The 12,261-nt window shown below is 40.9% G+C and overlaps 1 protein-coding gene across 4 annotated transcripts in view; it reads right to left on the bottom strand.

Annotated features, from left to right (window-relative positions):
* Nucleotides 1-12,261, bottom strand: part of PTPN5 (protein tyrosine phosphatase non-receptor type 5) — an 81,944-nt gene that overhangs the window by 25,495 nt on the left and 44,188 nt on the right. For all 4 annotated transcript variants that reach the window (XM_027737248.2, XM_039382438.1, XM_027737247.2 and 1 more), the window contains exons 3-6: nt 10,719-10,900; nt 9,696-9,815; nt 7,763-7,846; nt 1,339-1,577 (exon numbers count right to left, since the gene is read on the bottom strand). In XM_027737248.2, the coding sequence (XP_027593049.1) occupies nt 1,339-1,577; nt 7,763-7,846; nt 9,696-9,815; nt 10,719-10,900 (625 nt within the window). The remainder of the gene's footprint in view (nt 1-1,338; nt 1,578-7,762; nt 7,847-9,695; nt 9,816-10,718; nt 10,901-12,261) is intronic.

Raw genomic sequence — 12,261 nt, 5'->3', positions numbered from 1 at the left:
TGTAATTCTTTACTTTAACCAGTCGTTTACTCCCCAACTGATACTCCCCAATTGATATTCCCTAACTCTCTCAATACAGTGAGTATCTCCCCTGCAGGCTAGCAGTCACCTGAGAAGAAATGTCAGCATCTTTACAATGACTGAAATGGAATGAATCAAGGATAGTGAAGAACACAAATGATTCATGCTTTTCAAGCCCAATCTTGCTATAATGAAAGAAACAACAAAGCTCACTGATAGCAGCAGGTTCAGGGACAAGCCCCAGAGGCTACTGCAATCTCATGTTAAAGGTAGAATATAGCAATAAAAGATAGGAAATTTTAGGACAAATGTTATAACAACATATAAAGTGAGAAAAAACATTCTAAGCTCATGGAGTGCAAATTGAAAGCCTCTTCTGTAACATTCCTTTTACTGTGTCCTGTGGAGATTTGGAAACTCAGCATCATACTCCTTAAAATCCAAGTTCTGCCCTTTGTTTTAAGTTTTAGGTATGAGAATTAACTATGGTTAGCAATCCAATTAAGCCTGAAAACCTAGAAATAAAGAACTCTGCCATGCTGGGCCTTTCAGTAGCCTCGTTCTTATTTATAACATCATCACCTTTGCAGAATTTCTTCACAGGAATTCTTTCATCAAGACCTTTTTCTGATTTCACTAATAAAATGGAAAGAACACAAACCAGAAAAAAAAAATCTTCCTTTTATCTTGAAACTGTCTTTTACCAGCTGTGAATCTCTCTGAGGAGCTCCATTGCCCTGACGGTTCAAGCAGTGAACACCAGCTCACCTTGACATTTCATTACGGGGTTAATTTGAAACAAATTCATTTACTTTTGGACTAACTCATTTATACAAAAATTATTGCAGATGACCACTCCTCCTGTGGTGTTCTTTTGGAGAACTGTCCTCCAACGTGAGTGACAGAAAAAAAAAATCTACAAGATCCTCCTCTTTCAGAGGCAGAAGCTTTCACTGCCCTATGGTGGATTTCATTCTACACAGTTGCCATCATGAGGAATGGCAAAAGCCTGATGAAACACAAATAGATATATTCAAAGGAAAGAAATGATGCTTTAGAATAGCACTTGTTGACAGCTGCCTAGAAACTGTATGTTTTTTTAGCTAATATGCTTATATTTATGACTGGACTGAAAACAAGACAGGAAACAACTATAAATATATATATATATATATATGTAATAAAGCAGGCACTTGACTTTAAACCCCATTTTAAAGTGACGTTCACAAAGGCAATAAAGCTTCCTGCTTTGCATAGAACTCCTAAATCCACAAATTCTGGGACCAGACTTTCCCCTCTTAGCCACATCTACCCTACCTTTCTTGCAAGCCCACGGATTTAACCGTTAGAGTAGCTGGATCTGTCTCCGCTTTAATGTCCATTACGCAGTCAAAGACCGGAGTCTCCGGTACGGGGTCCAAATCTAGGAAGTCATCCTCATTTTTATCCTCTGTCCACTCTGAGTACGTGAATGAAGGCTGCCGGCTCACAGATTGGCGTCTGTCCTCTTGTAGCGGGAAGGGGGGGTCTGGTCGGGCTCTGAGTAGATGCCAAAACTAAAGGAAACAAACATTTAAAAAAGCCTTCTGCTTGTTGCCAGCCCTTCCATACAGCCCAGAGGATGGGTCTTCAGGGTAGTATCCCAGTTCACTATAATGTATTAGAATCGGAGAGTACTGAAGAGGACAGGAATGTTCCATGCAGGAGTAGCTTTGTGGTGCATGCTCTAAGGATTCACATCTACCCATTCAAACCTGCTTTCAGCCACAGAGGTTTCCACAGAGCTGGCCAGGCTTAACTCGGGGACACAGTAGAAGTGGAATGTGCTTGTGACCATCATATGCAAGCCAACGTGATATCACTGTCCTTTTGTTCAGTTTCTTATCCTTCCTAGGCTTGTTTACAAAATAAAAATTCATTGTAATATTCTACAAATCATACCTCTCCTGACTTAATGGGTTTCCATCTAAAATTTACAGGTGACTGAGTTAAGAAAAGTAAATATAATTGGACTGAACAACTTTGATAACTCGGCACTATACCCAAAATTTATATATAAATCCATCATTTTTTAAAAAGGCCTCAGTTTTGATGTACCTGCTTCCGAGGGTCAGAATACCCTTATCAGTTTTTGGCAAAGACTGTTTTATAATCTAATTATCTGATTTGAACATGGTATAAACATTAAATAATAAATCTTGTGAAGGAAAATAAATGTAATATTAAAGGTTATGTTACAAATAAATGAAAGGTTTGAAATGGCATGAAGTTAAGAAATTTCTGCATCATATTGGTTTGCATAGATGCTGTAGCAGGTTATATGATTTGGAAATCAGATCAGTAGATTGTTTAAATCCTTCACATAGGCCTCAGTTTAAAAATTTCAAGCCCAGCTGTGGACTCCAGGATCTGCAACCTTAGGCCAGCTTCATCCATCTAGCACTGAACTAAGAGTAGCATCACTCAGAATAAATGTCATACAAACTGTAACTGTACTGTCATGAATCCTTTTGAGGCTAAGAACGGGTCTTATTTTTCCAAAGTAAAGCCTCTTCTGTCCTTTTCTTACATGGCTTTTAAACGAACAGTTGAATTTGGAAAATGTGCCACTAAAGGTCAAATTTCTTTCTCTTCCTAGGCTGGTAAAGCACATTAGCCTGTATGGGATTTGAAAGAACAGTTTTCTTGTGCCTGTCTTATTTTCATGTACTTTCATTTCTCTGAGCCTAAAGAATGAAAGGAAGTTTTAATTTCTGTCCATGTCTAGCTTTAGTCAATGTTAGACTCTCACAAAGCAGTAGTATTTGAAAGTTACAAAATGCTTTTTTTGTTTCAATTAATCAGAGTACACAGGAATTACAAAAGCAAACATAGGAACACCATTACCAGACTTTCATTTTACACAAACTCGAGGCCGAGTCTGAACTGGGCCTGTCCTACATTCTTGGCCTGTTACATGACAAGCAGGAAGCTGGAGGATCTATTTTCATTCCTCGACTACTAGAGTTTGGCAACCCCACATGGCACTATCCATGATTCTCACCCATACTGCAAGACTATGATAGCTGAGCAGGGATCAATAACTGTACTGCTGGAGAGTGCTGCTGTACCAAAATCAATGCTCGTTTTGAGGGCTAAGAGTAAAGTCTAGGTACCAATTCTCTGTTACAGATTCTAAGACTGGTACGGTGACACAGGGCTGATTCTACTGGTGATTCAACCCACTATAAATCCAAAGGAACAGAAAGTTCCCCCTAGAAACAAAACATCTTTTCTTTACATTGAAAGAAGTGTGTGGCAAATAAGGAGCTGTCCAAGACACTGGAAGAAATTAAGTTATACTTAAAAGTGATGAGGTTACAACAAATAATGGAAAACTAGTTCACTCTGAAAACCTACTCAGAAAAACAGTTCAATGCTGGTTCTCTGCAGGTGACTGAGGGTTAAAACACTATTTTATGAGACAGAAGACAGACATCATCACTAATACAAGCCTCAAGCACTCTATCCAGCTTTTTGTTTTCACCATGATTACTAAACTACCCAACACATTCTGGTACCTGGGTGCTTCAAACGTTAACTGGTGTCTGCTCTCCTGAAACATTTGCTCTACATGTATTAGAGTTACAAATTCCCCAATACAGGAATGAACTGGACTTCAGCACGTGCACAGACCAGACAGGTATCACTTCTGAGAATCTGCTTAACCACATTTCTCACCCTTGCTAAATGGCCCAACAGTTACTGCTCTGCATTAAAGCAACAAAATACCCATATAAACAGGCACATTTTCTCCCTTTCCTAGGGAAGGGCTAAAGTAGTACTGTAGATTACCATAGTTCTGAATAAAAACAAAAATGCATAAGCTGCTTTCCACTGGTTTGCCATTTAGTACATATCCCGGGGGGTTACAGGCCAATCAGTTTCACCTCAATGCCCGATGGAGCACTGAGGAACATCCTGGAAACTATGTTAAAGCATATGGAAAATGAGGAGGTAATTGGTGACAGCCACCAGGGTTTCACTGAGTGCAAATTGTGTCTGACAAATCTGGCAACCTGCCAGAGTAGGATTACGGTGGTGGTGGGTAAGGGAAGAGCGACTGACATCATCTACCTGGACTTGTGCAATGCACTGTCCTGCATGACATCCTTGCCTCTAAATTGGAGACGCAGGGATTTGATGAATGGACCCTTTGGTGGATAAGGAAGTGGCTGGATAGTCGCACTCAAAGAGCTGTGGTCAATGACTCGATATCCAGGTGGAGACCAGTGATGAGTGGTGTTTCTCAGGGGTCAGTACTGAGACCAGCATCGTTTAACATATTTGTTGTTGACACGGACAGTGGGATTGAGTGCACCCTCGGCAAGGTTGAAGACGACACCAAGTTGTGTGGTGCAGTCGACACACTGGAGGGAAGGGACCTGGACAGACTTTAGAGGTGGGCCCATGTGAACCTCATAAAGTTCAGCAAGGCCAAGTGCAAGGTTCGGCATGTGTGTCAGGACAATCCCAAGCAAAACACAGCCCAGAGGATGAACAAACTGATAGTAGCTCTGCCAAGAAGGACATGGGGGTGCGGTTGATGAGAAGTTCAACATAACCCAGCAATGTGCCCTTTACCCCAGAAAAAAAATCAACCTTATCATGGGCTGCATCAAAAATAGCGTGACCAGCAGGCTGGGGGAGGTGGTTCTCTGTCCTCCACTCTCACGAGATCCCATCTGGAGTACTGTGTCCAGCTCTGGGGCCTCCAGCATAAGAAAGACATGGATCTGTTGGAACAATTCCAGAGGAGGCCATGAAGTTGATGAAAGGGTTGGAGCACCACTCCTACAAAAACAGGCTGAGAAAGTTGGGGCTATTCAGCCTTGAGAAGACAAGGCTCCAGGGAGACCTCAGAGCAGCCTTCCAGTAGCTAAAGGGGGCTTACAAGAAAGCTGGAGATGGACATTGTACAAGGGTATGTAATTACAGGACAAGGGGCAATGGCTTCAGACTGAAAGGCGGCAGGTTTAGATCAGACATTAGGAAGAAATTCTTTACTATGAGGGTGGCGAGGCATTGGAACAGGTTGCCCAGAGAAGGTGTGCATGCACCATCCCTGGAAATGTTCAAGATCAGGTTGGATGAGGCTCCGAGCAACCTGGTCCTGTGGAAGGTGTCCCTTCCCATGGTTGGGGAGTTGGAACAAGATGGTCCTTGAGGTCCTTTACAACCCAAACCATTCTATAATTCCACGTATATCAGAGTGGGACTGGTGTATCAGGTCCATCTATAAAGAGAGAAGGGTACATTTGGGAAAGAAAGATTTGATTATAAAGGCACTCCTCAAAGTAAAAGACCCCTCCCAAGGTGCCTTCTAGGCAGCATATTGCTTAAAATCCATTTTAAAGGAGGAATGAGAGAGAGGGAGAGAGATATGACTCAGCCGAGAGTCATAGGAAAAATAAAGAAAACAAAGGGAAAGATAAAGAAAACTATCTTCATGCAACTATCTGTTGTTCACCAGGCTGGGATTCTAGAAACTCTTCCTGGTTCAATCATTATTTTCAATGTTCTGCCAATGACTATTTTATACCTTATTCCCTTCTTGTTAGAAGCAGAATCTTGCAAATTGCAAAACAGCATGACCTGAGACGTCTGAGAGTAAAGCAGGAATGGACAAGGCTCATGTGCTCTCTCTAAACAAACTCTCCTTCCTAATGTCCACATTAGAGAGAAAAAACTGGGCAAGACCATTGGTCTGAACTCACAGGACGTTTCTTATACCCTGCTGTCTTGTGAGTTATTCAGAGAGCCAGGTGACATAGCGTGTGACATTCGCGCCTCTACTCCAGCCAGAAGACTGTTAGCACAGACCACAGGAACACAAACCAGTGCAAACTTGACTACATGGAAACTGTTATAAAGTTTTTGCTTTACAAAAGTTTTAGCCAACACTTAAAAATGGGCCAAAATCTGCTCTCATCTACACTAGTATTCGCGTTCATCTGCAAGGAATTCAAATACAAAGCAGCTAAAACTGAGATCAGAATTTTTGGGCACACAGAGCTTTCACTTTGTTACCTTCTGTGTTAAGAAGGGGTCAGCAATAAATGTTTCCATCCACTGAGAAACAGCTGAATCTTCAGAAAATCACCCCCCTCCTATTCAGATTTTCAGATCAGAATGTTTTGCTGCAAAATTACCTGGAACTCATAAAGTTCTTGAGAATTCTTAGATAGCTCCATCTTTTTAAGTTTAATATTTGCAATTACAGAGTCATCAAAAGTTTATTTTTGAGGACAAAATCAATCTGAATAAGGAATAGCAGCATCAAAAAAGCAGAAAATTGCATAAACCCTCCTAACTTCCTTGCCTGCATCAATGATCACAATAATGGAGAAATTAACTATAATTACTTTGTCTTGTGAATGGTTTTTAGAAAGTATATTCAGCTGACACATTAAACGGAAGATTGGCAGTGTGCTGCCTCTGAGTGAACTTAACCAGGGTATATAATATGACATACTTTCTAGCAGGGAGTGTGGCCAGCAAATCAAAGGAGGTGTTCCCCTTTTCTTGGCACTGATGCAGCTGCACCTTGAATTCTGTTTACAAATTTTGGTCCTCCAGTTTGAGACAGATATAGAAAAACTGGAGTAGGGCCAGTAGAAGGTTGCAAAAGAGGTCAGGGGTGCAGAGTACAGCACCTTTGAAGAAGGTGGAGGGAATTGGGCTTGTTCAGCCTGGTAAAGAGGAGGCTCTTTTTCATAGTGGCAGCTGATACCACAAGGGACAATGGCCACAAACTGCAGAAATTCAGCTCAGACATTTAACTTTGTGAAATTCACATCAGACACTAGGGAAAAATTCTTCCCCAAAAGTGCTGTACAACTCCTTCCATGAAGGTTTTCAAAACCTGTGTAGAAATATGCACCTAATTGAGTGTTGGCAACAGCCCTGCTTCAAGTAGGATGTTAGACTAGCAAGATCAAGAGGTCCCTTCCCACCAACAGTCCCATGATTCTATAATGTACTTCATTGTACTGTGCATCACTCAAACAGCATATCAATAGTACAGCTTCAGCTTCCTGAGCTACCCGAGGGTGCACCTCTGTAAGGACAGGAGGTGATGCTCCACCTGTATCTTCAGTAACTGCATTCCCACTCTAAGAGAATAGCATACAGGGGTATGGAAAGCCACATTCAATTAGAGCTCCCTAAAAAGAGAGAATTTTTCATAGTTTTCCCCATCTATCACACAGATTTGTGCCAGTTACACAATCAGTGGAGAAACATGATATTCTCCTCCTGTTCCCAAACAGCTGACAGCTAACTAGATTACTTGTAGTCATGCCACTAAGCTTGTTCTGCAGCTGGGGTCTTGGCCTACATCTACAAGTGTTTTACATTCAGTATTACACTGATGTTCTGGAACAGCTCTTTCTGCCACTGAAGTCAATGGATTAAGGTCCTATTACTGGACCACATCCCTTCTATTTAAGTGCAAATTTTTTGCCCATCTGTGGATGGAAAGAATAAAAACCATCAGTGTGATCCTCAATTAATCAAGAAACTGAGTAAGGTTAAGTGGTTCCTCTACATAAAGCAAGCAGATAATTATATAGAAACAGCTCCAAAAATGTTGCTTTACAATCAACTTGGGTGTAACACCAACAACTTCAGGTAAATTAGACATCTTATAAAATCTCATTGAAAAAGGGATGAATATAGTTTGCATAGTATCATAACTTACCAGAGATCCTAAAAATAGCAGTCCTAGAGAAGCTAAAGACAGCAGGATGTATGATACCACAATGCTCCCAACTGTAGTCAGGTTCTGTGAAACAACAGAATAGACAATGACTCATGAAATACGTAGCGAGACAGTATAGTATCTTGCATGCATGTTCTTGGCAAACTGTATTATTTCCCATGAATATTTAGCCATACCATACTCACCTGTGGAAAAGCCACCAGCACCAAAAAAAATGCCAGGCTTTGGAGAAGACTGAAACTGAAACCATCTCCAAGCCCCATCAACTCAGAAAGTCTAAACCGCAGGTTTTGCTGTGAAGGCAAAAAAGAATTCTGCTTCCTACCCTCATGCATTGCCAAAACTGAGATCTGGATCCACAATTCAGTTCTGCAGCCTGGACCCAACGCTTCATTGCTGTAGTCAGTGCAATTTTATACTTTGGCAAAGGACTTTGAACGAAGTTTAGTACTGTTCCCATGTTTAGAGGTCCTTACATAAAATCCAGCCACAGAAGACTTTTCTCTGTTTTATACACATTCTGTGAAATACCATCAGGTTAATTCACACCACTGGAAGTGAAATTAATTCCAGTGTCTTAGCCATATTTAAGTAGTTTATAGTTTGGCCTGTTTTCAGTAGTAGGTGCAAAATTCAGTTCTAATGGGCTTCAGTAGTCAAGGAACTCTACTCTGTTTCTGTCCCACTAGTACAGCTAAAGAAAAAAGTGGAGTTAAGAGCTTCCATTTGCTTATTTTAATGACAGAAGATTTCTTTGCCTTTACTGTTTTCAAGTCTAAATTTGCATGATAAACAGTGCTATAATAAACAGTCCTCAAAAATATGCATGAACATCTGCACAGTCATACTTGGGATGTTCTTGTAGTGTGTTCTAGGAATCAGTTTCCTCCATGCTGAACAATTATTTTTAGTCAAAATCACACAAATCAGTGATTTTTTGTAAGGAACAGCAATTTCTTAATGATTCAGCCACTACAAATAAGACACAGGCAGTAGTCCATGAAGAGCTCTGTGCATAATAAATCCAACAGCAAAAGGGCAAAGAAAAAGTGCTTCTTTCGAAAAAAAACCACAAAAGAGCAGGCGACATGCAGCTCATAAACATTGCTAAGAGGAAACAGAAAACAGTCGTCACTTTACTTCAGTCACAAGAGGCACAGAATCAGATTTTTTATTTGTACTGCATAGCCTCTGCTACAAAGATTATGTACAATGAATCTAAGCATTCTGATAGCAAATATATTTCATCTGATTTTTGAAAGTAGCTGTTCACTATTTAATTAATGCTCTGTCCACACTAGAAAAATCTGCAATGGGTATAATTACCAGTAATTTATCAGATGAATCATTCTGGTATACGTGTCATTATGTCATGGTGAGAAACCAAGCAGTTTTACTGGTATAGCTTTGTAGATATAATTGAACCTGTATACCTAGTACACTTGAAATACATTTACTGCACATAGGTATGTTCTAAACACTCAACAAAAATAGATTTTTGTGACTGAGTATGTTGTGATTTGCACCTTTTATGTGAGTTGATCCATTCTTCCAGAATTCAAGCTTCTATTCATCCTAATAAATGAAGTTCCAGCTCTCCCTTTACTGTGAACTAAACCTTAGTGGCTGGCTTCTTATTGCTTGTTTCATTTGCAATTATTAGCACATTACAAAAAATCTGCTGTGCTGACCTAACATCATAGCCAAAAATTCAGCACTATATCTCAAAGATAAAATATTGATATGTTTTCAGAAAACTCTTTTAACCTTCTCAGGACAGACACACAATGCAGCAATCACTGTAATATATGAAATACATGTGCATTACACTTTTAATCAGAAGAGATTTTAGAAGCACCATCCAAGGCTACTGACATCAACTACATAATCAGAGAGTAGTACAGGGACTTACCTCCCCTTGATCTGACAAAACATGCTTAAATGGGGTAAGCAAGTACGAGAGCAGGTCAAAGGCATTCTGAGCTGCTGGGATGGTCCCATAAGTGCCGTACCACAGCATCATGCAGAGAAGCTGTGCAATCAATCAGAAAAGACATAATGAGCACCTCTCATTATACGTTTGCATTTCAAGACTGCATAATTAACTAATTTAGTTAGCATTGATTTCATCTTGATTATCATTTTTGCTTTAAAAAGTCAGGTATTTTCTAGGCTGTAGCTTAAAAAGAATAAGAAGACTGAAAGCTACATGCTCAGCCACTATTAACTAGATATGCACCATTGAGTTATGCAGGCTTACTTTGATCCAGACTAGAAAAAGGACTGCCCAGGTGTACATTGAAAGAGCAACAGATTCCTCTGACTTCTGAACTCTTCTAGATCAGAACTGGTAATTCAATGAAATTACTATGTTATTAAAAGACTATTAAGGCCTCTCTGAAATCTCTCACAAATAAGCAACATTCGCATAGACATCACTATGAATAGACACACACACACAAACATACCCGCATGGGAACTTTTCATTTGAACCACTTTTGGGTGCTGCACACACCAGAGGTAACATAAAACTACAAAAGCAATGATGCTATACTTAATGTACTCACAGAGAGGTATAATCTCATCTCCGACTGTGAAGGGTACACCACAACTTTACTGGGATACACCTCCTGATCCACTTGATAACAAGATGGGTATTTACCCCCATACATACCAGCTACAGAAAATGGATTTTGTGGGAGATCAGATCAGTCATTGGGCAAAGGAGGCATTTGCAGTGAGGCAGTAAATGGGATGGGAGTCTGGGACATCAAAACGCAGGGGCTGTTCTCAAGGCAAAGAGGCGGCTGCAGAAATGAGAGGACTACACCTATGTCCACTGCTACATCTACAACAAATGAGGAGGAGACCTCCCAAGGCAACACAGCTTAGAGGGAGGGTCCCAGCATTTCAAAGCTATGGCAAACTGCCTTACCAGTATCTGTGAGAGGACAAACAGATACATGCTGTCTCCAGGCATTAATCCATTCCATCGGGGCGGCCAACCAAGCACTGCTGTTTTCTGAGAGGTTTTCAGGGACTGCTCCTTTCTGTTCAGCTCTTCTTGCTGTCCTTCAGCTTCATCCATTGACTCCATAACAGCTGGACTGGAACAACCTTCACGTGAAAATGACATGTGCAGGGGATGAATAGTGTGTGACCCTGCAGGCACCGCGGGGGCTGCGAGGGCTATTGTTTTCCTGGAGACGATGGTTACCTCTCAGTTCCGCATCAGTAAGTGCAGCTCAGGATTGTGAGCGTCACACTCGATTAGTGCAGCTTTATTCACCTGCCTTCGTCAGAAAAAAGTGAGTGTGGGCGGATAAATTATTTTCCCTTTCTTTCCGGAGGTGCAGATTCTGGGCTTTGTTGTTAATAAATTCTCATCTACATTGCTGCACCTTTTCATTTTTACTTTTTAAAAGAAACTATCTGTGCTATTGCCTAGCTACACACTTCCCAGCTAAATGGTAGCACAGAACCCATTTTGTCCCTTCCTGCCTCAATTTCTCTCTTTGCCCTTATTTGTCTGCTTTGTCTAATTTGATTATAAATTTCTGAGGTAGAGATTATTTCATGTTATGAGTCTGAATAGTGCTCAAGGGCTCTAGGTTTTGGCTGAGCATCCTAAGGCACTAATAAAATAGACTTTATTCTAATAACCTACTTCTTGGATGAATTCATATTCAAGAGCTATTTAATAATGTTGTAATGCTATTGTTTGGTGGAAATAACTGCTGGAGTGGCTAGTCCCTCAGTAACAGTATTTTGAACAGAGTCTGTGTAGATATAAATTAATTTGTAAGCTAAAAGGAGTGAAAGATCAGACCCACTTGATGTAAGTATTACTGATTCACATTTTTCTACATGAGGATAGCCCCAAGGCTGCCCTGTGTACAGCACTGCAGCCTTAAGCCTAAGCCAGCCACCTGTGTCCCAGGGAAAGGCCACATCATTGGTCCTTCCCTGGTTTCAGAGAATCACAGAATATGCTGGGTTGGAAGGGACCCATAAGGATCATTGAGTCCAACTCCTGGCCCAGTGCAGGACCCTCCCAGAGTCACACCATGTGCCTGAGGGCACCATCCAAACACTTCTTGAACTCTGTCAGGCTTGGTGCTGTGACCACTTCGCTGGGGAGCCTGTTCCAGTGCCCAACCACCCTCTGGGTAAAGAACCTTTTCCTAATATCCAACCTAAACCATTTGTTGAGGTCAAGTTTCTAAAAAAAGCTCTTTTCAACATGCAGTTCTCTAAACGTCTCACAACAGTAACTCTAGGTCACATAAGGACCCATAAAATACCCACAGTTCTAATCAGACAAATGAAACATAAGGACCTGTGTATCAGCTGAGGGTCTCACCACAGTAAGAATTCATGAAAATATCTCATTCTGATTTCTATAATAGAAAAATGTGAGAGTAGGCAGGAACATGAGATGTTTATTCCCACTCTGCTACTGTTCTCCCTCCCCTCAC

This window comes from Pipra filicauda, unplaced genomic scaffold, assembly GCF_003945595.2.
Source record: "Pipra filicauda isolate LSUMZ 115617 unplaced genomic scaffold, ASM394559v2 scaffold26_size5592650_pilon, whole genome shotgun sequence".
In the NCBI taxonomy this organism is placed as follows: Eukaryota; Metazoa; Chordata; class Aves; order Passeriformes; family Pipridae; genus Pipra; species Pipra filicauda.
The sequence above is the reverse complement of the archived record's forward strand: the minus strand, read 5'-3'. Positions and strand labels throughout refer to the sequence as shown.